Below are 27,309 nucleotides of genomic sequence, written 5' to 3' on the forward strand. Positions count from 1 at the left end.
TGACCAAAATTTCTTTAATTATGAGATAGGTCAATTGCTCCAGAAACTGACATTCCCCTGTTGTCTATGACAATGACTGGAGCATCAATTCAATAGTCCATTATCACCAGAGAGGTTTCCCTGGGCATCCCTGGGACCCAATGGATGGTTATGGGTTTTGCTGATTCCCAGGTAGCCCTAAGAGATTTCACTTTGTGCTATCAATTGAGCAAAATGTTTTGGTATTTCTATTTCTCCTCTAGTTCACTTTTCAGAGTTAGGGAGACTCGAAATCGGTCTATGAGAACAGCACAAGGATCATATTTTTAGAAAGTCTGAGTGACACTGATGACATTGACTCAAATGTGCTATTTCTTTTATTACTCTTCATGAGTCAGTCACCCCCTAATTTATCTTTTAAAGTTATCTATACTTCAAACTGACATCAATTCTTAGAATAAAATGTTTAAAATGTATTTTTCTTAAGACACCTCTTTCAGGCAGGAGCATAACAGAATATAGGGAAACAAATAGACATTTGATCATCCTATTATTAAAAAAAATCAGCATCTTCATTTTGATACTACAGATTGTGACATAATTTCCCCATTCCAACTCTGACACTATTTAAGTGAATTTCCATATAAAATGTGAATAACAAATTATCCTGAGACTAAATGAACGTTGTAGGCCAAAAGGTTAACATTAAGCAATGTTTTACTTTAAATTTAATTTCACATCTAATGTAGGGTCACTAAAAGGGAGGGGAGTTGCAAGGTTTAAATGTAAGTGCATAAAATAGAGGCATAATGCCAATTTCCATGAATAAAATTTTAATTACTCAAAGCATTCTGGAAAAGAGATTTTCTACATATATCTACTTTTTAGGTAACAAAAATTAACCATATGATGAGACTCTTTTTCAACTCCATCGCAAACATCCTTGACTTTTTCTCATCATCTCAGCTGCTGAGTTGTCTATACTTGGGCTCTTTGGGATAGCAAAGTGGTGCTTTTTAAATGGCTTTGGTTTTGTAACCTCTTTTTTTGATATCCATTGAATATATATTCTATCCTCTTAATTTATCTACTATCGCTTTGAGAAAACCAAAGAAATAATCTTATTAAAAATACTCATTAAAAGAATTGTTTTAAAGTCACTGAGTGAGGAACAGAGATAATGTCAATGGAATTAAAATTCAGAGAATGTGTATCAGTTATCAGCTTGATAGGTATGTTTTGGAGGATTAAATTTCCTGGAAGTTTAACCTCAATGAAGAGAAATATTATTGGGTTACTAAATATAAATGAACGGCTTCTATTTTCTTTCATGATGGAAGAACCTAGAAGAATATGCCAAAATCAGAGGCAGAAGGTCTGTGTTCTAATGACACACTTACTTATAGGCCTGAGTTTCATATTGTAGTAGAAGTGTATCATATCGAAAGTAGATTTAGAATATATACCTCTATCTCTTTCCAGCCTTATTACTAGTGGCATGACTTTGGAGAGAAATTTACCTTCTCATTGATCTTATTCTCTTACTTCTAATCAAAAGAAATATAACTAGATAAGCATTAAGGTCATTCTACCTCCAAAACCATTAATCAACCTTAGGAGGCACTGTGAAGGATTGGAGATTATTAACAGGAATTTTTCCCAGTAATATATGATATATAAGGATTATTGTGATGCTATATAGAATGAAATGAAGGCTGTAAGTGCATAGTCAAAAAAGAAATAGGAACAGAACCTATGAGTCAAATTATAAATGATCTATACTAGTTGATAAAATCTGAAAAGTAGTATCATAATAATTCTCATAACTGATATCAATGATATAATTTTAAAAACTTAAGTTCATTAAGTCTAAGTATTTAGGTATGTATGCTTTTCAAATTAAATGTATATGTATACATGCATATTTCAATTAAATTATATTCTTTGCATTTGTCAATTGAATTGAATTGGCTTATGGATCCCTCTCTTGAGAGACATGTTATATGCTTATTTGGGTACTGATATCAGTTAATTCTACTACGGGATCAAGACCAGGGATAAGAACTATGATGGTAATGAAAATATAAAAACTCTCTCTTTGGTAAATTTGACCGCAAGGTAAGTGGGGTCAAGAAAAAATTGGGTCCAGGAATGAAGAGTATTGAACTCGTAATCTATAAATTGTAACTGCAAATTTACAGGAAGATCTTATTCATGATAAAGGCACAGCCCTATAATATAGTTAGGGTTCATCAGCATTTCTTCTCTTCAGCTTGATCCAGATGCCATTAGCTGGACGAAGAATCAGCTCTTCAACCAGACCAAGTTCTTCTCTTTTCTGTGTGCACTCTACCCAAAAATGCCTCAGGATGCAGGAAAGAATGGTCTTTTCTTCCATGATGGCAAACTTTTGACCTTTAAATTAATGTAAACAACATCACTTTAATTATAGGTCTGTCTCAACTGTGAGGAAGATCACGTTCTGTTAAAGGAAGAGAGCAATATAACATTTCACAGTAGGCCCTGGGAGGAACAGAATCACTGGGGATGCTTGTTAAAAATGAAGATTCTTGAGTGTCCTTCCCCACTCCCATCTGAATAGCTGAGGTGGGCCAGGAATCTGTATTTTTGCAGCCCCCCACCCCCTGCTCCCGCCCTCGGGCTCATTGAAGCATGAGAGTCAGTACTCTAGAATACTTTTTTCCTGGGCCTTTAATGTTGTGGGTCCCAGCTCTGGCTGTGATCCAGGCTCACAGCTAGGAATAAGACTCCGGATTTAGAATGTTACATTGATGTAGTAGGGCGCCTACGCCCAGCTCGTGTAAGCATGATTCAGCTTGTTGTATTACGCATGTGTGGCAGAATGCCACTGTTGTGCTCTGACATATATGGAGCCCATGCAGTTCCCTAGCGCAGAAGCATTCCAGTCATAAAGTTGGTGCCTGCCATTTCATCTCATGTTGGCCCTTCGTGTGTTCTTTCAACTGGGCGTCTCACCATCAAAACCCTTCCTTTCTTGATCAACATTGACAAATATAATTTACCATAGAGTTACCAAATTTACTTCACTTTTATCTGTTTAAATCTGGTCTCATTTTACCAATGCCTGCATTTACATAAGTGATAAAATGATAGAGATACTAAAGCCAAAAGTGTTTATAATGCAAAGTGATGTGCACTGATTTTGTTTAAGTACTTCTTCTGGCTCTTTGTTTAGGTTTTGAAAAAAAAAAATTCTTAAAAGCAATAAACACAGAAATTAGGTTAACTATAACTGTTATAAATAAGTTTTCTACCATTAAAGTATATTCTACTTTGATCCAAAATCTACAACATTTTTAAACTCTACCATAAAACTTATTATACTTTCTGTTATGGGTTGAATTGTGTTACCCAATATTCATATGCTGAAGTCCTAACCCTTGGTACCCCAGAATGTGACTGCATTTGAAGATAGAGCCTTTTAAGAGGTGATTAAATTAAAATGAAGTCATGTATATGGACTCTAATCCAATCTGACTGATGTCCTTCTAAAAAGAAGAGGTCAAGAAAGATACACACAGAGGAAAAACTATGTGGAGACACAGGGAGAAGACAGCCATCTGTAAGCCAAGAAGAGAAGCCTCGGAAGAAACTAGCCCTGCTGACACCTTGATCTTAGACTCCTAGCCTCTAGAATTGTGAGAAAATAACTTTCTGTTGTCTAAGCCACCCAGTTTGTGGTACTTTGTTACGACAGTCCCAGGAAACTAATATACTTAATGATAGTCATATTTTAAATCAATAATGTATAGTAAAGTGGAGAAAAAAATAAAACAACTAGTTTTTTAAAAGGCTTGTATATGGTACACTACATCTCAAAGAAATTATTGTGGGCCTGAAAGGTTAAACCGATGACCTGATGGATACAAACCTATACAATTTCTGGGTCCAGCCGAGAAGGGCACATATGCGTATGGATGGCGTCCTTTCATATTCTCGGGAAAGAATCGCTCCGGCTGGAATTCCTCGGGATTTGGAAAGTATCTTGGGTCTCTATGCAGTGCATAGGCAATGATGAACATTTGAGAGCCTTTCGCAATGTTGAATCCCGCTGTCAAGAAGTAGTCAGTATGCCATGAAAATGGAGCTAGACAGACATTTAAAAATCCATGCTCCCTCCCACTTTAATTATAGAATTCTTACCAATTTCACAATCTTCATTAAGATTACGGACAATTATAGGGACAGAAGGAAAAAGACGAAGGGTCTCCTTAATAACACAGTCCAGATATTTAAGTTTCTTCAAGTCTTCTGAAGTAGCCGGACGATCAGACTTCCCTGATTAAAGTAAATACATGAAATAAATAAAATAAATGAAAGCACTATTAGGGCTTGGGGGATAGGACATAAAAAAAAGAATACATTAATCAATACACTGAATGTTAAATACCTACAGCTAAAGGGGAATTTCTAATATTATAGACAATTGAAATAAAACGAGACAATATGTTAAGTAAAGGACACCAGACACAACAGGTTACAATTCAGTTTATAGAAAGTAGAGTAGTAAATTAGGTGTTGCCAGGGGCTTGGGGGAGAGGGAATGGGTAGCAGCTGGTGAATGGTACAGAGTTTCTTTTTGGGGAACCAAAATGTTTTAGAATTAGATGGAGGTGACAGTTGCACAACATTGCGCTAAATTGTACACTTCACAATGATTAATTTTGAGTTCTCAGAGCTTCTTCCAGAAGTGCATCCTCTCTTGGGTCAGATTCTTAGACTTTCTCCATATGTGTGGCCCCCAAATGCCCTTTGTCACCACCTGAAAAAAGAAACCAAGACTGCCTCTTGCCTCCGGGCTGGAGGAGACATCCATCTCTTTGAATTTTCCAAAGGGAGAAAAAGTACAGCAAGAAACCATTGAACATATTGATACAAATTGAAATAGACTGATTTAATGAACAAACCAGTGAAGAGATTTTGAAGGCAGAACAGAAATATATCAAATTCCATTAACCATTTTTTAAAATTTCTGCCAATAGTGATTTTATTTTTTAGACGTACCTAAAGATGTTATTCATAAGGATTCATTCTGCACACTTTCCTGCTGAGAATCTCCCTCACTTGACACTGTGAGTGGTCAGCTTTGAAATCCACTAATGATCCATTAGATACAAAGAGTGCAGTAAGAGTTATTTACTATTATTTTCTTAGGACCACCAACCATTTTTTCAGAAGAGGTTGTAATTGACCGCCAAAATCCAAAATTGTGGGGTAACGAGATTTGTCATCCATCCCTAAGCCCACACTGCTTGGAGAGGGGGATGAAAAGGCACCAGAGTTGAAGTGACAGAATTCAAAGATACTAAATTAGGCCACAGAATAGATTTTCATTTTGATGAAGACCTTTCCTTTGAAAATAAAGTTATCTCCAAAGAATTTCATCATCTAAGCGAGAGTGGGGACCCATCCTCAAAATCCACTGAAATCAGTGAGGAAATCCGGAAAGAATTTGATAAAATATTCAACTCAAATGGAGAAATAAGCCAGCCAGAAGAGGTGGCATGAGGAACGAGAGAGATTCTCTCCCTGGTTTTTGGCCATTCTGAAGCAATGCAGATGAGCTGGGAGATGTCATCAAAGATGACATTTGGCAAAATCCAATACAGTACTACTTGGTTCTGGACATGAATGATGAATAAGGGGAATTAGAAGGAAAAGATGAGGAGGAGGAGGAAAGAGAAGGAGAAAAAGGAGCAGGAGGACTGAAAGATATTGATGAAGAAGGGAATAAGATAAAGGGGATGAAGGAGATGATGAGGGAGAGGAAGGAGAGGAGGATGGAGGAAATAAATAAGGAACACTGATGTATTCCAACCTTATCCTTTAAATTTTTTTCCATTCCTGGGAGCCTCCCTTCACCCCTGTTCCACCTCTTAGGCTGAGTCACTTTGCTCTTGAAGTCTCTTTTCTCTCCTTTGCACCCTAGTCCTCAACTTATTTGAGGACGAAATACCTTGAACAAAATACAGCGGGGAAAGAACCTCTACCCCTTTATGTTCCACATTCATTTTTATTCCTTCCTGTCTCAACAAAAACTTTATGGAATCAATACCATGATTCTGTGGGGAAAAAAAGAAAAACTTTCTGTTCTGTTAGCTCTGCAGGAGGCTAAGGGGTACTCAGCCCCTGTGTGGTAGTACATAGAATTCTAGCTTTTTCTCTTCTTTCTCTGTATATTGGGCTCAGAGATTACAGTGTGTGTCTATGTGAATATGTACAGTTAGCATTTACCAACATGTATTTGTCTATTTTTTCTTGCATAAAAAAATTTTTTTAATTAAAAAAATGGTTTTATAGAGGCAGCAAAGGGTGAGTTTGACATGTCTGGAAGGGGTAAGTGGGCATTTTGACAACAATTATCCTCCTTTGGTATGTTTAATTGTGATGTTAATCGACATCCCTGTAGTTTAAGATGACACTTTTAAAATAAAATTCTCTCTTAATGATGACTCGAGATCTGCCATACATGAGGAGAATGGTGAATCTGTAGAATCTTATTTAGAATTGACATTATAATTTTGTTCCCATTTATTCTTAAATTTTCTTTTTGTCTCACTGGAAAGAAAAGATGATGTTCATTTTAAACATTGAAAGTGTACAAGTTGTTTTGTTATGATAAAACTAAATGCGTACACACACACATACATACACACAAAGGTTAATTTTATGTTATGTGAAGTTTACTTCAGTAAAAAAAAAAATCACAAGAGGAATTAACATTTGCATCTCAACATCTAAAAATCGGTTGCTTGAAAAATTTTAGAACTAATACTAGGAGTGGAAGAAAAGTGATGCGTAATTAGCAAATACATGAGAAGCAGCAGAATAAAGATTCTAATAATAATGGTGTTACTAATTATGTGAGATGAAAAAGCATTTGTTAGACCAGCAATGAGCTAGAAATTTAAGAGGATACAAACATGTGAACGTATTTCAAAAGAGCTGAGTTTTTAGAATACCAAATTCTCCCACCAGAGGCAATCTGAGAGAAATTAAAACTGATAGGGAAAAAATAAAATGAGAGAAACGGAGTCGAGAAGTTTAGATTGTCTTCATTTTACAACACAGTGTTCTGTCTTTATATGAAATTCCAGTCCTCACACAATCTGAACATGAAATTACTTTTTCAACTTCGTCTCCCCATATGTCTACAAAATGTTCCGAATTCTACCTGTCCCTCACTATAAACAACCGTCCTCCCAACCTGTCCACTCTGCCATCACTCAACCGGTTCCTTTCTTTCTGGAACACCTTCCTTCTCCTTTTTTCTTTATTTTTCCTTCTTCACTTCTTTTCTGGGTGAAAATGCATGACACCACTATGTTGGTTGACCAACCCAACCTGTTTCTTTTCTCCTTCCAGCTGTGGGAAGCCAGATGACATGTGATTAAACAAAAGATAAAATCAATGGCACAATGCATAGACCCTTTGTGGTAGGTTCACAAATATATCAGGTCTTAATCTCTATAACTGTTACCTTATTTGGGAAAAGATATCTTTCAAGATTTTATTAAATTAAGGATCTTAAAATGGGGGTATTATCCTGGATTATCCAGGTTGACCCTGAATGCCATCACAAATATCTTTACAAAAGAGAGTCAGAGAGAGATTTTATACACAGACACACAGACACAGACACACACACACACACACACACACACACACGAGAAGATGATGTGAAGGTAGAGACAGAGATTTGAGGATGTGGCAATAAGCCAAAGAATGCTAGCAGCGACCAGAGGTGACAAGGGATGGATTCTCCCCTAAGGCCTCCAGAAGGGGTACAGCCCTGCCAACACATTAAGCTCAGCTCAGAGATACTAATTTTGAATTTCTGGTGACCAGAACTGTGAGAGAATAAATTTCTGTTGTTTAAAGCCACCCAGTTTGTAAAATTTGTTACAGCAGCCACAGGAAACTAATATGTCCTCTAATCCCTCCTCCCCTTTCTTCTTGCCTTAAAGATAAACATGAGACCTGGAACAATAATCAAGAGAACAAAAGCCATGATGGTAAATGTGAAAGAAAAAGAGCAAACTGGAGACTCTGATAACAACCCTATTGGTATCAGCCTGGGTCTTCTTACCTACAGATTGCTAGTTGCATAGTAGAAATTTCTGTCCTATCAGCTTGACCTGTCTTTTCTCTAGTTTGTAGCCAGAAGTGATCCTATATGAAACCAGTTTCCTCGACCCCTCAACTAGCTTCACCTGCTCCTCGCTGCTCTCAAAACACCTTCTTCACATCATTCAAGCACACAACCAGGACTTGCTTTCATCTATTAAGCAGTGAGATCCTTGAAGACGCAACATTTATCTGTGCATCCCCGGCATCTAGCCCAGTGCTGTCACATGCCAAGCAATTAGCAAATGCCTGTAAATGAACAGATGAGGCCTTGCAAAAGAGACTGGTTCCAGAGAAGATCCCATATGGAAGCCTTCTTGCTTATTACAGTGTCCTTAGAACAGGTCCTATTGCACATCCTTAATGAGCAAAAATTATATTCGCTTCACTGGACTTGGGACCCACAGTGTGATCAGTGGAAGAACAAAACATACCAAACACTTCATCCAGTTCATCGTCCAATTTTTTCTGGACTTCTGGGTAAGAACCCAATAGATATAAGGACCAGTTTATTGCAGCTGCAGTTGTATCATGGCCCTACAAAGGTGAGAAAAAAATAGTTTAAAAACCAGAGTTCAGAGTTCTATTAAGATTAAGAATGCTAAATCTATTTTGAGCTGTCTCTAGATCTGACAGCTGTAATGTAACCCTGGAACGCAACAAATTAATTTTGTACACTATTTCACCTTGGTGATAAACAAATAAACCAATTCCTTCAAAGTGGAGGCCTCTGCTTAGAGAGACATTTCAATGCTACACTGAGTTACATATTTGGCGAGAAATGGCTGGGTTGGGCTAAGAAGAGGCATTCTGAGAGAACTACATTCACTAGACTGTCTTTAAGAGAAAGAAAAGCCTGACTTTCCTGAGCCAACCTGCCAGATCTGTACTACTTTCTCTTATTTCATTTTTAAAGTAGGCTTTACTTTTCATTGCTGGAAGCCAGGGAGTGTATGTGTGGTTCTGAGCAATAGTCTCCATGTCAAGAAGTTGATAAATAGCCTCAATTAATCCTTGTTGAGTTTTAGGCAAAATACTAAACACTTTGCAGAAACTAACTCAATTATTTTCCACGAAATCTGCATGGAATACTTGATACCACTATTCACATTTAGAGATTAAAAACTGAGACCTGAAAAGAAGCTAAATGACTTTCCCAAGGCCAGACGGCCTAACAGGAGGCAGAGGCAAGAATGGACCCCTTGGAGTGTCTGATGACAAAGCAGATTCCACATCTTCCCTTCAAGAAACGTGGAGGATCTGGGGTAAGGAGACTCCAGCTCCAATGCTAATGTTAACAGCCTGGATAACTTTATTCTCTGCCCATTCAGTGTTTTAGCCCCTTATTTCCTATCTTCATCTCACCAGGAAATTTCCACATGCAAAAATGGTTAGTTCTTTAGAAAAAAATATATTTGGAAAACCAATAATACTATTATAGCTGTTATGATCAAGACTTTTAGGGAAAAAGAAAGAAACAACAAACGATCTCCTCTATGGAAGATTTTGCTTTTTTATTTTCCCATGTGACACAAGTGATCGTTGTAATATTTCATTCTCTGGGCAGGAATCTCCGAAGCACTTGTTTTATAAAAAAGCTCCGAAGTTGAACTGTTGAGAATTGTTCTGCAATTTAAAAAATATATGTAGTTTATAAGTCTCTGATATTGGTGTGTCCTTACATTTTCTCACATTCACAGCTCCTTTACAGAAATGACTCTGAACTCCAGACAAGAACTGGCCAATTTCACTAAGTTGTTTACTAAAGTCGCAGAAGGAAGTGCTCTTGCTAAATAGCTTTTCTTAAATTTATCAGTGGAAGCCTGATCCAAATGTGTAAGAGAAGCTGCTGAACTTCCGTTTCATTTTGTCTGCTGCCTGAAGACAGTAAAACATAAAGCACGGAGTTGGCAGAAGCCCCTGGTGGAACTGGGCAGGCGCAAAAACCTGGGGCATGCGGGGCATGGCAGCAATGGCCTGTATCGACCTTATGAAGGAGGTCACAATGTTGTACGTGGGCCTCCTATTTGATGTGAAGAAGAAAAAAAATAGAATTACAGCTAGAGCTGAAAGAAAGAGATCATTAGTCTGGTTGTTTTTATGAAAGCGAGAGGTTGCTAGCGGGAGATGGATGTGCATGTGCACATGCACATGTGTGTATGTATATGTGTAAGTGTTTTTATGAGAGCGCATGCATGTGTATGTGTGCGTGTGTATATATGTGCATGTGTGCATGTAGGGTGGAGATGTAAGAAGGTCTCTCCACTTCAAAATTGAATAATAGCAAATATCTGCTGCATGCTTTCTATATGCTACGCACGATTCTTAGTGCACTTTAGAAATTATTAATCTAATCCTCATAACTATTCTGTGAGGCTCGCGCTATAACGATGAGGACATGGAAGCCCAGAAAGGCTAGAGCAGGTGCCCGAGGTCATACCTCTAGCACAGGTTAGAGCTGGGATTTGGCCCCAGAGCCCACACACTTAATAGCTCTCCACTTTTTAGCTAATTAGATGTCCATTTTCTGTATAAAGTTTCTTTTCAATAAAATGCTCTGCTTAAAAATAAATTTAAACCCACTGATCTAGTCTACCTGTCTATTTTACACATGGGGAAATTGTGACAGAGCTCTGCACTGACTGGACAATCTTATACAGTGGTCAGCACAGAGCCAGAAGTCATGTGTGCAGGCCCTTCACACAGCTTGCTACTACAGAGCCTTACCCTCCCACACACACCCCAGGGAAAATGCTTCTGCATCAGCACTGCATTCAGAGGGCTCTAGGTTTAGCAAACGCAATGTTTAGCATGCAGTGGGCCATCAAAAACTACTGATGCCTTTCTCTTTCCCCCACTTCCAGGATATCAACCCATGGTGCTTTTAAAAACCATTTCTTTATTTGGCAATCTACATGTTGAAAGATTTGCTCTTTGTGATATTCAATATAGTGAGAATTATCTTTGCAAAAAACTCACTTTTTTTTTTTTTTTTAATTGAAGACCAAAACTCCCTTTAGAATCATGAACTGGTTAAATTCTCTATTGCAGGGCTCTTATTATCTTCTTTAGTTGGGGCAGCTCATAGCCATAGCTAAGCGCTCACGTCTAGAACTTCAAAAAGGAAGGAGTGAAGAAACAGACTTGTTTCCGAGATTTAAAGGAAGCAATAGAGAGAACTCCGAGCAATTTCTGGCTGCTCTTCTGCTTGGAAAAGTCTGATGATGGGCCTTAGGTTTCTTTGAGATAAATATGCGTCTACCACTGTACCCACCTGGAGTCAAAAGCTTTTGGGGAAGAAGGAAGTTGATCTAGTACTTAATTATAATTTCTAATTATAATATAATGATTATTCCTCAGTTATATTAAGCTACTTTAAAATATGATTAGACTTTTAAAAAATACTAAAGATTTTTTAAAAACTGGAATTTGTTCAATGATACCTGAAATTAACACGATGATACAAAAATACCTCAAACATGAAAGTGTCCACTTCTTCTTGAATATCTTTATGACTTAGCTTGTTCCCTTGATCATCAGTCACACTTAATAGCAAGTCGAGAAAAGCCTTGCGTTTCTTTTTAGAGAGGGCAGTGTCCCTGTCTTCGCTTTTAAATTCTTCCTCTTTCTTTATTTCATTGGCTCGGTCAGCGATGACCTGTATGATTTAAATAATCACATGCTTATATTTGGAAGGTCAGATTGCCTAATAATACATTTTCCTAGAAAATATACTAGCTTCTTTGATTTTTTTCAAAATCTTTCCTGTTCTTTCTAAGTCAACAATAACATAGGCTTTTGTGAAAATACAGTGAAGTTTCCTGTTAACATCTTTACGGCATTATTTGATAAGACTTTTAACAAAAAATTTAATGTCAGACAAATTTATAATTACCAAGGGCTATTTTTGCAGTCTTTCTAACATAATAACGGAGTAATAGTCTACTAAATAGTGCCCTAGAGATTTGAATGAGCTGATGAGAAAAAGTTTAGGTGGTGGAAAGAATGCAATCATTATGTAATCTTTCATTATGTAATCATTAAGTAATTAGATCACTCTGATTACGTGCTGTATTGGAGAAGAGAATCATTCTGTATGCTTGCTGTTCCTTCTGTCTAGAAATGCTCTTTCCTCAGATGCCAGCATAGCTGGCTCCCTCCTTTCATTCAGGCCTCTGCTCATTGTCACACTATCAGAAAGATCTTCTCCGATCACTGCTACCCACCCTAGTTCCTAGCACTCACTCTCTTCTCAAGTCTACTTTACTTTTTTCCATTTCTCTTACCACCTGACATTATTGTATTTGCTAGTTAGTGTCTTTCTCCTCCAAATTGAATATATCACCCACAGACCAACAAATTTGTCTTTGTCCATTGATATATTTTCAACCTTTAGAACACTGCTTGTCATTTTAAGAATGTTTATTAGATATTTGCTGAGTGAATAAAAGAATTAAAGCCCATAAGCTTAATTTGGTTATACATTTCAACCTATTAGGCAATTAATCAAACCTGCTCCTAGGTGGTTTGAATGAACAGATCCCAAAGTTCTTTGAGGTCAAAACATCATTTCTTCTTTTATTCTTGGTGGAACCCTTCCTTATTGCCTGGCACTCAATATGCAATATTCAATAATTATTAAATGAATAATATTGTCCATTCAATTTGGAATTCATTAATTATTGATATTTGTATTGATGCATGACATTTGAGGAAAAGTGTAATTATACTCATAGAATACAAACTGTTCATCATTCTCCTATTGCCAGGTGGTTACGTTATACCCCACTGCAGGCAATTCAATCCAACATCTCTTTCGTCTGACATCTACTGACTCAGTGACCACCTGATGGCAGGCAGTACCTCACCATAAGGAAGCAATTCCAATATATTTTAAAGCAAAATTTACAGCAGAGTAAATAAGGCACTTTATCAGCACATTTAAATTATAATTTGATGTATATTTTCAATTAAATTTTGCTTTTTCATAAACAATTCTTTAACACAAAGACTAACATCTTACATTTAAAACATCACTATCTCCTTGCTATTGAAAATTAAATAGTAATATCTAGTTAATTTTTATCTTTTCCAAGTTAAGATACTGCTATAAATGCCCTTTGCCTTTGAAAACTACTGCCTAATTCAAACATTTTCCAGAAGACTTTTAATAACATAGATCCTGACTTTATTGTTTTTTTTTTTTCTTTAACATAGCACCCTGTTTGTTTATAAAGATCATAGCTCACGTGACATTTTGTAACTATTTATTTATAGACGACCTCCCTTACTAGACTAACCTCTTTTAGGGTAGGGAACATTCATTACTATATTTCTAACACTTGGTACAGCCTTTGCCACCTTAACAAGTGCTTAATTAATACTTGGCGAATACCTAATTTCGTAACGAACTATAGAAATGATCCCTGAAAGTATAGCCTTTGAAACCTAATTTAAATGTAATCATGCCACCTACCTTTTCCCATTATTATTCAATTCGAGTTTTATTTTGAGGCCCAATGTTCCTACACTTGGGTATGTTAACAAAAATAGAAATCGTGAACTTATAACAGTTATAGAAGTGGGTGGTAGTATGCGTACACGACATTGTTAATACATTTAATGCCACTGAATGGTACATTTAAAATGGCTATCATGATAAATTTTATGTTATGTAGCTTTTACCACAATAAAAAACAATCAAGAACTTACAGTGTTAGTAAAATTATGTATAATCTGTAGGCTTTTTCTGTGTTCCCATCCTACTTTAAACAAAAGAAATGAAAAGTCAAACCAGAGCCAAGGCATCTTCATTCTTTGATGTATCGTAACGCTTATCCTATAAATAGAATAAAAATACATCAGCTGATACATCAAAAATGTGTTTTGCTTGTACATCTATTTGGTGCCTGGTCTCAGTGAGAGTAACATCTGGCAATGATGATGATTTGTCTTAGAGGCTGCTAAGAGTGTCATGCTTTATGCTCAACAATGAAGGCATGGGTTATTACACAATCGATGAAGCTTAAAAATTGAATGGGTTCCTTAGAAGAACGACAAATCCATTATAAAACATCCTTAGTAGATGGTCATCTGATCTCTGCTTGTTTCTCCAGGAAGAGCTCCAGAGCTCCCCAGCTGCCTATAGCTCTTATACCACAGGGTGAGATGAAGTCTCCTCCTTTTTAATGTCCCCTCCTTTTTAATGTGATTTCCTTGATCACTCCTCTAGAGTGACAGAAAACAACCGGTTGTCTTCTTTGACACAAAAGTCATCATTAAATACCCATCTGTCACACATCTGTCCTAAGTACATCCCTCATCATTTTCAGTGATAGAGCAGAAAGACCTCTACATCATTTCCTTTGTGACCGGCTTAGAGGCCAATTCTTCAGAGAGGCCTTTACTAGTCACTCAATCTGTGGGACATATTCCTGTTTTCTTCTCTAATATCAACTTAATTTTTTCTTTCTAAGCAATTATTATAATTTATAAGTTTAAATTTATTTGTTTCAATGCTCGTCTCTCCTGTCATTCTCTTTTGTGGGACACTATAAAACTAGTCAGTACCTTGTGCAATGAGTGGCAGATTGTATACATGCTAAAGAAATATTTGTTAAGGTAAAGCAAAATGAGCAGTGGATTTAAAGATAGAATATATCCAAATAAATCCTGGCTCTGCCTCTTAATAGCTGAATAATTTTAAGCGATTCTTTAAAGTAAAAATGATTATTTTTAGTAAAAAATAATACATAATCAGTACAGGAAATATGAAAAAGGAGAGTAAATAACAAAAGACAAAAAAAGAGAAGCACATACACAAAACAATAATAATCACAGCTAATATTCTGGTATAGTATCTTATAGTTTTTTCTTTCTATGAATAATTTTTTATACCTAGTGGTTATCATACTAAATTTTTTTTCTTTTATCATAGCATCACAATGTAATCTTTGAATATATTATAAAATAATCATTTAAAATTACTGCATAATCTGGCTGTGCCATAATTTATACAACCATTCCTCCACTGTTGAATACATGCTTAAATGTTAGGTTGATTTTTAGTATAACGTTTTATTTTGAAACAATGAAAAAGATACGACACAGACAAAAAATTAATAGCAATATATTTTTTAAAGCCCTAATCAATAACAATTTAAAAATAATTAAAAGGACTTCATTTACCTAGAAACTGCACGGACATATTCAGCATCATTATTATTTTGTGCACCGACATTCTTGCCCATAGCTGTTTCTGTAAAATACAGTTGAGAAGCAACCATTCAATTCATGCACATACCTTGTGTTTATTTTCCAGTGGCAAACACTGGAAAAAAGACATAAGTTCTTGTATATCTAAGAATTGTTCTTTCCCCCTTTTCACACTTGTACCTTTTGCTTCTCCTACTCCCTGTTCTTGCCCCTTCTTTGCTGTGACCTTCCTGGCATGTTGGCTCTGTGACTGTTCTGCTCAGAGCCCTAACTAATGGTGGCTGCTGCTGCTTAGGTGGCTAACTTGGCAGTAGGACCACCCAGAAGAGTCCAATATCCTTTCTAATCACTTCATTGGCTTTCCAATGGAACGCTGTTTTCTATTTGGGCCATTTTATCTTTACGCCATAGTTTTATAAACAAATTGATGAGACTTACCACAGATTATATCTAAGGCACAAAGGGCGGTGTAAAAAAGGCAGTTAAATGCTTCTTGGTTAACATGTTTTTCAAACTTCTTAACCAATATATTTGCTTGTTCATTCATGACATCTAAGAAGTCCTCCAGAATTGTAAAATGGAAAGTGGGTGTTAACATTTTTCTCCTAGAGCGCCATTTGTTTCCAGTACTAGAAATATAATACATGGTTCCAAATAAAAGGAAAGCAACATATAAAACAAAGTATAGTCAAGACAACAAAATTCTCCTGCAACAACTTAATCTACAGATTCTCAAATGCTTTGGTCAGAATGACAAAGAAAGATTCATATATAATTACAGACTGTGAATATTTTCAATATTGTTCTATATTACCAATATTTAAAAGAGCATTCATAAAAATTGAAAAACTTTTAAATTTTTCTAAATTTCTAAGTTCTGAATTTCTAAAAATTAGAATTTCTTTTCCCCCTCTCTATAAATACCTTAGACCTCAGAAGATCAATGTGCTCCATGAGTCTACTTTGATCTCTACTATCTTCTACTTCTCCAAAGTTCCCACAAAGATCCTGCCTTTCTCTGTCTCAGTCAATGAAGTTCTATTTCTGGATGCCAGCTCAAGGACTGAGATTACTGCGCTCCATATACTTCTTTGAGTCTGACTGCTTTTTTCATTTAATTTTCAAGATTTCCCTGCTCCACACTCTCCTTTGCTTTACTCCATCTATACATCAGAACCTTCTAATCCTTCTCGGAACACTGGTGATCATCATTATTGAATACTGTGGCTGGAGATTACTATACATCCAGGGGTCCTGCCTATCAAAGGCCCATTTTTACCTAACCTTTCCTTCTAGGTTCTCCCTACTAACTGATAGCAGTCTTGCTATAGGAAGACTACCTTTAATTAATTCCTGATATAAAAAGTTACCCACAAGACAGCTTTACAAATTTACATTGACATACCTTGTAAGAAGTCCTAAGCCAAGCCATGGTTCCAGGAACTTATACAAAAAGGATTTGTCAATTTGCTTTGAACTCGATAAAATTACCTTTAAAAGAGAAAAAATAACAGATATGTAGATGTCAAAACAATTTTAATTATAAGAATACCTAGCTAGAACAAAACTAATTGTCAAAGCAACATTTCATAACTGTATTTCTCTGTAAATCATTTTCATTCCTGTGCCTCAAAGAAATTCCATTAAGAGTTTGGAATACATAACTGTTGTTCAGTCTTGGGGACTAAATGGAGTTGAGAGAAAGGACAATGTCCAAAATTCTCTGGCTCCTGCCATAAACTTGGAACCAAGTGGAATCATTTATTTAGGGGGAGGGGTATGTGGAGATGGGGCAGGTGAATCCAAGGATGACCATGTCTACGAAGATGGAAATCACAAGTTCATTTTCATGTATGTTGACATGGACGCATTCAAGTTGCCATGGTCTGAAAGCATACATGAAGCTCAGAATAAAGGATTGTACTAGACGCATGTGAGTGTTTCCAGAATATAAGTAACATTGGAAGCCATGGGAGTTATTGGTTAACCTGGAATCAAAGTGAAGTAGAAGGGATGAGCACATAGGACTAAGCATAAAATGCTTCCCAAGCTTCTGGCTTGAGTTTTCTACTTTGGTCTGATCTCTAGCTACACATACCAAGCTTACTTATACTAAGTCGGCAGTAGCTAAAATCCTATGTTTGGCCCTCTCACTATTTACTCTGGACCAAGATTCTGCAGTATGGTACTAGAGAAACTCTAACATTTGCACTACAATAACTAAGAGAAACAGATCCCAGCACAATTCCCTGGAAAATGCTGTTTTAAATTTATTTTGTTCTAAAAAGAGGTCTGTTTATCCCATTTTTTGCTCCCTGACCCAAATCCCTTTCACGTCAAACCACAAGATAATTTCCCCAATGTCACAAAAATAAGTAAAAAGTATAAGATCTTTTTGAGAAGCAATTTCAATAACATGGATTAACAACATCTGCCCTATCGATATCAGGTTAGCATTTTGTTTTAGGAAAATTAACTTGAAATAATAAATGCATAATGGATATAAATGAGATTCTGAGCATCCTGAAGCAAACACTCATATTTTATAGTCTTATATTTTGGGAACCTTAACATAGTATGGGGCAGATAATATGTGCTCACCTGATGGAATCATCTATTTATGGTTCTATAAAACTGTATCCTTCTGCAGACTTTCCATAAAAGAATAAATATATTGGGACCTGATAACAAATGCTTATAGATATCTGGAGGCTGCCACTCTCCCCAGAATTCAGACTATATCTGGAAAGCATTAAATGGTTCCAACATAGACTAAAATATTTAATGGAATGCTCAATGTACTGAATTCAATTAAATACAAGGACATATCCATTATGTTTATTGTGAGATTCTCACACCATCAAATTATAGTGAAATATTGATCATATTTATCACAGACTCACCTCCACAGCTTCTGCGTTATACAGGGCCACTATTGGCATTGGCCCAAACCAGAATTTCACTATTGGCTGGTGTCGGAATTCTTCAGTGTAGTTAATTATCTGCTGAAAAAATTCTGGGAGAAAATATTTAATTTTAAACAAATTTCTTATTGTGTCTTTTAGGTTCTTTACTTTTTTACTTTTGGGCGACTCATTTAGTATCTTCCAGGCCTCTCACATCTTAAAGGTAAACCACGTGGTCCCTATTAAATGATTTAATGAATAAATTATAAAGGTAATTTAATTTAATTTAATTATGAGTGAGCTGACATATGAAACGACCTGATTAACTGTGAAATACCAAACAATGGAGATGCTTGTGGTGACCACATTTGCAAGTGTTTATTTCTGGGCTCTCAATTCTGTTCCACTGATCGATGTGTATGTTTTTTATGCCAATACCATATTGTTTTCCTTACTACAGCTTTGTAATATAGTTTAAAATTAGGAATTATGATGTCTCCAGCTTCGCTCTTCTTAAGATTGTTTTGGCTGTTCAGGTTTTTCTGTGGTTCCATAAAAATTTTAGGATTATTTGTTCATTTTTGTGGGTGTGTGAAAAATGCTATTGGAATTTTGATAGGTATTGCATTAAATCTGAAAATTGCTTTTAGTAATATGAACATTTTAACAAAGTTAATTCTTTCTATCTTTCCATTTATTTGTATCTTCAATTTCTTTCATCAACGTCTTATAGCTTTCAGTGTACAGGTCTTTTACCGCCTTGGTTAAATTTATTCCTAGGTATTTTATTCTTTTTGATTCAGTTGTAAATAGGACTGTTTTCTGAATTCCTCTTCCTGATAGTTCATCATTAGCATAAAGAAATGCACCTGATTTTTGTACATTGATTTTATATCTTGCAACTTTACTAATTTGTTTATTAGTTCTAACAGTTTTTTGGTGGCATCTTTGGGGTTTTCTTCATACACAATCATGTCATCTGCAGATGGTGAGTTTTACTTCTTCCTTTCTGATTTGGATGGCTTTTATTTCTTTTTCTTGCCTAAATGCTCTGCTAGGACTTCTCATACCACGTTGACTAAAAGTGGTGAGAGTAGGCATCCTTGTCTTATTCCTGATCTTAAAGGAAAAGCTTTCAACATCATTTCTATGGTGTTCTTGCCAAAAATGCATAACCTCAATCAATTATGAAAAAACGACAGACAAACCCAAACCGAGAGACCTTCTACGAAGCACCTGACCAATACTCAACGAAAGTGTCAAGATCATGATGCGCATGAAAAGACTGATAAATGATCACAGATTAGAGAAGACTAATATCGGAGAATATAACGCAAGGGAACACCACTACCAAATGTCAAGTGAGATCCTGGACTGAGTCCTGAAACAGGAAAAGGACATTACTGGAAAAAGTTACAAAATTTAAATAAAAGCTATAGTTTTGTTAGGAACATTGTACAAATATTAATTTTCTAGTTTTGATAATTATACTAATTGTGTAAAACATCACCATTAGAGAAGGCCGGGTATATGGTATATGTGAACTCTGTACTATCTTATAACTTTTCTATGGTTCTAAAATTATTTAAATAAAAAAAAGCTTTAAAAGAAGAGAGGAATTTTCCTTTTCTGTACCTAGAGAATAAGAAGTTGGAGGAAGATTAAAAAAATATTTTGTTAGCAGGAGAAGAACACATACACACAAATATATAATAATTGCCTCTTGTCTATATTTTCTTTGATATAGGAAAGAGGCTTATAACTTAAGAGTTCAGGTGGTAGAATCTGGGTTGGAAATGTGACAAAAATATGGAAGAACTGTGATAGTGAATATAAGAAAGAATATTTGAGCTAAAAAGAATTACTGAGCGCATTGAGGACAATATAGGGATTAGATAGGGAAATTTGGTAGTCTATCAAATCGGTTTCCTATGACATGCCCAGAAATGAGAATGAATATGATGGAAGTACCTTAATTCTCCCTGAAAATACAATATGCTCACACATGCATTACACAAGCAAGGAATATGCACCTCCAAAGGACCCACTCCCTACTCTCAAGGAATTTATAATCACGAGAAATGGTTACTTCTGTAACTGAGCACAATAGCAGATGAAATGAAATGGGATGTTAGAAAAGAAGTTTAATTCTGAAGGGTAATTGATTTTCATTGAGAGGACTGGAGAAATTTCATGAAAGAGATGGCATTTGAGAATAAATAGTAAAAGAATGAGTTGGCTTTTTGTAGGCAGAAAACAGGGAAGTTAGGATAAGAGAAGAGAATGTAAAGCAAGCAGCGAAAATAGCAGAGCAGAGGCAGAGTTATGAAACTTCCCTGTAGCTTCAGCCAAAGCATAGGATGGGGGATGATCACATTGGTAGATGAGATTGGAGTGCTGGGTGGCTATGGAAGTTTGAGTGCCATCTATGCGCTCTAGGAAATAACTGAAAGTTTCTGATGGGGACTAGCATGACTGGAGTTATATTTTAGGACAATAACACTAATAATGTGTGTGAGATCTGTGAATAACTTGGGTACGCTGGGCCCACAGGAAGTTTCTAAGGGTGAAAAAAGGGCTGGGATTTGATGCGGTCAGGATTAGGGACCTTGGCCCTGCTTTATGGTTGGCACTTGTGTTGGGTGTGGGGAAATGGTGACCATCAATCCCTACTAAAACATTGAAATAATGAGAAAAACTTAGGAGTCAACATTTTCTGTGTTGATATCTGTGAGGCCCCAGGCTGGGGAATGCAGCCTTGCATCAAAGGTCAAACAATGACAAAACTCTCAGTCAGGGAATACCATATAGGGGCGTGGCACCTGAGTTGAAACACAGGATAGTAGCCAGAGACTAAAGGATTAGGGCATAGGGCCCAGACCTCAGAGAAAAGGCCTGGCAAAGGTTAAAGAAAGCCCAAAGCAAACAACACAAAGTCAAGGAAGGACTGGAGTCTTAGCTGGGGAATTGACTACATGTTAGGAAATTAGGCAGAAATTGCCAGCAAAATCTAGATAGAGAAGGATGAAGAGGAGCAGGCTAGCTGGGAGGGTACCCAGGTCTTCTTCCAGTCAAGGGGAATGCTCAATTGCTAGCAACAAAACTAATACCAACCCCATTGTGAGGCTATTGATATAACTCTTGAAATTTTGACAGGGATGTTTTAACATGGAATTTGGCACCACAGACAAATTGACATGGCATAAAAAACAATTAACCTTTCAACTCTCTTTCAGTGCCAATAAATGAGCACATGTTCCGTTCATCCCTGTTCCTCATTCATCCCTTATCTTCACCCACCCCTGGACTTCTGGGCAAGCTGCTCAAAGTGCAGTGGGAGCGGAGTCAAGGCTTAGGAATGCCTCTTGCATATGATACTGAATAAATAGTAATTGTTTTTTAAAGGGTGTTTGCACATTTTGGCACATAAAAACCTAATAATAATTATCCTAAAATAGCTAACATTCATTATGTCATATTTTATTTGCTGTGGCAAGTAATTATACATACATTAGTGTCGAGGGTTTTAGATGCCTAATGGCTTTTATGCCTCACGAGTTAGATGAGAAGCACATTATGACAGTCATTAAACAATTGAGGAAATTGTGCACGGTTAAGTAACTTGGCCAATATCACAGAGCTAATAAATGGTGGAACCTGGCATTGTACCCAGGGCACCCAGATCCAGAATGCACAGTCTTAACCATTATACCGCACTATTTCAAAATGTCTTCCAGTCAAAACGGTTGGCTAAGCTGCTATGAAATAAAAGGTAGGTCAGATCAATATTATCAAAATACTGTAATGGCCCGCTGAAATATGAAAGGGTTAAAGAATAATTAAAACCTGAAACTGGACAAAAGAAGTCTATAACTTAGGCCTAGTTTCTGGAACCCCTAACCACATTCTGTTAATCATGAAACTTGTAACAATGAGCTCATACGCTAACTGCCAATTTTAGCCTGTGTAACCCTGCTTGCTTGCGTGGCATGAAAAATAATCAATTGTATATAAGCTGAAAATTCCTGTTTGGCCATCGCCCATGGGAACACTGGCTATTGTCCATGGGAACATAGGCAATCACCCATAGGAACATAACATTCTAACACAAGCTTTCTGCTTCTGTACTTCCCGCTTGCACACCTGACCAGTGGGTTGACAGGTAGTGAATAGGAGAAAGATGGACCTTTGTGTTTAAGACAGAATGAGGAATAGGATTTAGGGCTTAAAAACCTGGTATCTTGGCATTTCGGTGCTGCTCCTTTGCAAGGACAGCCGCCGGCTAATAAACTGTCTCCTGGTTAAGAGCACTCAAGTTGGGTCTGGTTATTCTGGACACAACAATACCATGTGTCAAAAAAATATCACATGTCATACTAATATACTGACCGCCTTGGTGTGGTCTGACAGAGGAGAAAGAGAGGTCGAAATCTTTGGTTTAAAGGTTTCAGATCCCGTAGCAGAGAGCGGCTGTGGAACGCAGGCATTGACATGAGAACCGGGAAAGCAAGATGCTGGCGTTCAGGAGGCTAGCTGGACGTCGACTGCAGTACTCCAGGTGAGATTACTGAGGCCAGAATTTGGACAGTAGCCATAAAATGAAAGCCACACCCTCTCGTATAAGAGACAATGTTACTGAGAGCAGAAAATATATTTTAGAATGTTCCGATATCCCCAGGTTTGCTAAGCTCAGTGCTTGGCACAAAGCAGGGTGTCAATAAATGCATGATTGACAATGAAAGAACTTACCCTTACCAAATTCTAGATAGTGATCTAATAACACATGCAGTAAATTTAATCCTTAAAAGAACTTGTAGTATAGTTACTTTTACAAGTAACGGGTAAAAAAAAAAACTTTAGAGAGTTTTAAATACCCTCTTTACAACTTGGTTGCAAAGATGGAAAGCTGAGCTAAGGTTTGTCTGATGCCAGTACTTGCTGATGGATTAAAAAGTCCCTTTGTAAAAGATAGTATATTGTCATTCTCTTCACTTAGAAAGTAACTCCAAGGAGAATTACTTTTGATAATCCATTCGACTCAGTTTGTTTTTGAAACAGGTCTTATTCACTAGAGATTTCAATTCTTAGAAAAATTCACCAAAGAGTCTGATGAGATTTCTTAAGTAAATCGTTTCTTGTTGAGGGTCAGGTGGAAAAGGCTGGGGAGGCCCTATATTTCTACAAAATTATTTTTAATACTATAAAGCCTTAAGGTTGAAGGGAAGATTAGCTCTGTTTTTAGTGTTAGCCAAGATGATTTTTACAAATGTAGTGGTCATACATCTAACTGTGTTGTTGCATCACTTATAACATTTGTCACATTGATGGTGGTTGGTGAAAAGTTTACTGGGATTTCTTCTCCCAGAAACATTTTCAGTAGTTTGGTAGCTCTCCCATGATGCTTCATCATATTTCTGTGAAGTCGAAATGACAGCATTATTTTTATTTGGAGAAAGAGACATGGAAAAGAAATAATCATTCAAGCTTTGGAGTTTGTTCAGCCTCTAAAACTACTATTAACAATCTGAGGAGGAACTGGGTTCTGATCTTGGCTCATTTAAAATATGTCATTTTGGGCAAATCTGAATTTTCTTCTCTGGGTATCTCAGCTAACATGTCCATGCAAATGAAGTGCTAAAATCTAATTCACCCTCCCTTTGCAGGGACTGCTAATATCAGGAACTTCTGAGAGCTTTCTAACTTAAAGTGTTTTTTTCCCCATCAACAAAACATAATATAAATTTATCTCTTCAAAAGATAATTTCAATAAAAAACAATTCACTCTTGAATACATAAGACTTTTGAAGCTTGCTGTATGGGTTTCTGGGAGGGCCCTGTCATCACAATTTACTATTATTATGTAAACTGGCTAAAATACCAAGTGTAAAAGTGGAAATTCTCCAGTTTCAGGGAGGTGGTATCATCAGGCGCCAGCCCCCAGGGAGAGCAGTAACTCAGTTACAGGGAGGTGATATCTCCAGGCGCCAGCCCCAGGAGAAGCACAACATTCCAAGGTGCAGATGATAAAACTGTCTACTAGGCCCTGTTTGATCTGAGAGTTCCCCAGATACAGTTATCTTTGTACAAAACGTTAACAGCTAACTGCTGCTTCTTGTAATCTGCTTATTTGAGGATGTAGTTGGAGGCTTTATAAGCTGCCTCCTCTGGAAGCTCGGGGCTGATCGCCTCTAACCCTGCGTGTAGAGAGTCAGTCGCTGGCTGGCTAATAAAGGCTCATAATTAATCTCAATTGGCTCCGTGGGTCTTAGAATCAATCGTTCGCCATAACACAAGGCCAAAAAGGAATGAAAGTTTGTAGTCAAGTCTCGTGATTTCTGGTGGGGGAGGGGGGAGAGAATGAGAGAGAGAGAGAGAGAGAGTTAGTTTTGAAGTGTTTCTGCGCTTAAGGCTTTAAACTGCAAAGAAAGGAAATACCGCATTCTACAGTATAGATAAAGGGCACTAACAATTGTGTCAGGTGTCAAAGGGAAAACTGGATAGAACTGGGAATCCATTCGCGGGAGCGGCTCTCTTAGCAGCCTGCCTCTCAGTCCCTGGTGTTCCAGGCTGATGAGAAAGCCGGCAGGGAGCTCCAGCTGCGCGCCTCCGACTCCCTTGCTGGGCAGGGCCGCGCAGGCTGGGAACCCACCTGCCCTCGGGGCGGGAGGATGAGGCCAGCCTGGGCGCGGTCCCTTACCTCTCGCGTCCAGCTTCAGCTGCAGAAAGTGTCCCACCACCGGGTAGCTGCCTGCGGCGGTCGGAACCGACCTCATCTTAAACCATGTCTGTGCGTAGCTCGCCACAAACTGCAGGAAGTTCAGGATTAGGATGGCGCCGGCCACGGAGACGGCGCTCCACACGCCCCATAGCAACAGCTTCTGCCCGATGTGCACCAGCCACAGCGTCATCCCCGCACCTGTGGTCCTCTTCACACAGGGACTTAGCACTGAAAGGATAGCGGGAGCCGGTGCGAGGTCCAGCGCCTGTGGCTCAAATACTGTGGTCCTGGGAAGAGTTCCCGGACTCCGAGAGGCGGGCGCATCCCTGAGTGGGTAGAGGTGGCGCCAGGCCCTCTCACTTCTTCCTTCTCCCGCCGTGGGTGAGCGCAAGCCTGGCCGCCGAGAAGCGGGGACTTCCTGGCCCTCAGTTACGGAGCTCTTTCAAAAGTAAACGAAGACAAACCACTGGGGAAACAAAAAGGAGGGACAGTGAGAAGGATGCCCCCTGACTACCAATTCCTCTTTCTTCTCCAGGCAGAGGGGACCCCAATCTTGACCCGGGCTCCTTTGTCTACACTTCCTCCTTCTTACAAAGAAGCTAGACTAGGAGTATCCCTCTCCCAGTAGAAGGTCCTTAAGTTATAGTAAAAGTGCCAAGGAAGATGACATATTGAAAAATGCCCTGGACCCCTACTTTGCTTAATTAGATTAAGTTTACTTGCAGCTCTCACATAGCTTGTCCGTTGCCACTTGCAGAGCCTCTTTGATGCAGAGAAAAACATGCCTAAGGCTTTTCTCCAACTGAATTTTTTTAAGTCATCTCATATGTACTGACACAGAAAGAGGTTTGTGAAATGCTAAGTGAAAAAAAAAATTGCAGAACAGAGCATATAATGTAATGTCATCTTTGGCAAACGTTTCTTTTCTATAGCTAGACTAATGTCTGGAAAGAAAATTTCTGATCAACTCTGGAGTGGGAATGGAGAACTTACACTTTTAATTTTCTAACATTGTTTAGTCACTTTAAGACATTTTTAATGTATTAATTTAATATCTTTAAGTATATCTCATGAGCTTGAGTTTCATTCACTCTAAAGGTCAAGTACAGCTGGAAAAGTATGGCATTTGTCTATATCTGACTCTCCACTAGTCTCCGTGGACAAAAGAATATACAGCCGCTGTCCTCAAGAAGTGGAAGAAGGTGGGGAGTGCTGCAGGCAGCAGCAAACGTGAGCAAAGAAATGCTCCAAAGCAAAGAAAGGTATGATGAGTTCAAGAAGCTGTGTAGGGGCCCCGGTTCGGAGCACAGGGCAGCTCTTAGTGGCTAAAACAAGATAATATTCACAGGTAGCGTGGAACCAGCTTAATAGACCCTGACTGCCAGGCTTAGACTTCTAATTGTTCAAATTGTTTCATAGTGTGTACCTAATAATGCTTATGTCTTAGTCACCTGAGGGTCTATTTTTATTTTGTTTTAAATTTGGCCCTAAAATTTGGTCCTATTTTCTGAGCTGTAAATCTTGGATTGAATTCTGTACGTTGTATATGAAACATAGTAGAAACTCTGGGTGATATTATCTTAGGATTTTTTTTTCTGGCAGTCAAATAAATTATAGGCTGATCATCTTGATATAAACAGGAGTGGCTCTGATTCGAGGTTTTGCTTCAAGTGTTTTGAGGACCTGTCTATTCAGGGTGTGCTCTTACTCCTGGAGTGTAGTCCTTCAAGATAGTCAATTCAAAGACTGGGGCATTTTTCAAGGGCCTAGTGAACTTCCCACAAACTCTACGATGTTACTTTTTTCTTGGCTTTTATGCCTCATGCTATTAATCTGAAATACTCTGATGGGGGAAAACAGTGGCAAACAGTGACAAAATGAATTCAACTCAATGTATTTTCCCTGTCTCCAAATTTGCTTTCTCAAGATTGTCGCTGCCTTTTTTCCTTTTCCTCCAACTAGCCGTTTTTTGTCCATTTACAGATTTTATAGTTACTCTCAGTGGAAGGGTGAGTTTGTTTCAAACTTCTTTCATATTCAGTAGTAGAATGCCTCCAAGTTTATTTTTAAAGTTATCTCGATTGTATGTTTTTAAAATATTTTGTTATAGAAGCTAAAACTTTCACCCTTAGACACTCTTATCACATCCCTAAATCCCGGAGACCCACCTTTAGAAAATTTAGCCTTTCTGAATGTTGCTTCTGAATGATAAATTAGTATTCCCTCAACTCTGCCAGCTCTTCCCTAAATTTCCAGTGGGATACGCTCCCCACGTCCTCCAGAGGGCATTTTAGCTATCGTTCTTTTTTGGTTCAACAGTTC

At 37.6% G+C, this 27,309-nt stretch overlaps 1 protein-coding gene and 1 pseudogene across 1 annotated transcript; one reads left to right on the top strand and one right to left on the bottom strand.

Annotated features, from left to right (window-relative positions):
• LOC105294689 (cytochrome P450 4V2) lies at positions 1 to 25,396 on the bottom strand. Its single transcript, XM_011363983.2, has 11 exons — positions 24,967 to 25,396; positions 18,267 to 18,379; positions 16,769 to 16,854; positions 15,802 to 15,992; positions 15,337 to 15,406; positions 13,861 to 13,987; positions 11,621 to 11,806; positions 8,583 to 8,685; positions 4,165 to 4,299; positions 3,893 to 4,072; positions 1 to 2,394 (listed from the first exon to the last, which is right to left on the bottom strand). Exons 1-11 carry the CDS (start codon positions 25,175 to 25,177, stop codon positions 2,222 to 2,224), a joined length of 1,575 nt encoding a protein of 524 aa, XP_011362285.1. The 5' UTR covers positions 25,178 to 25,396; the 3' UTR covers positions 1 to 2,221.
• Positions 4,468 to 6,013, top strand: LOC105294688 (annotated as a pseudogene).
• Positions 25,397 to 27,309: the final 1,913 nt, after the last annotated feature.

Source organism: Pteropus vampyrus, unplaced genomic scaffold (genome assembly GCF_000151845.1).
Source record: "Pteropus vampyrus isolate Shadow unplaced genomic scaffold, Pvam_2.0 Scaffold92, whole genome shotgun sequence".
Classification (NCBI taxonomy): domain Eukaryota; kingdom Metazoa; phylum Chordata; class Mammalia; order Chiroptera; family Pteropodidae; genus Pteropus; species Pteropus vampyrus.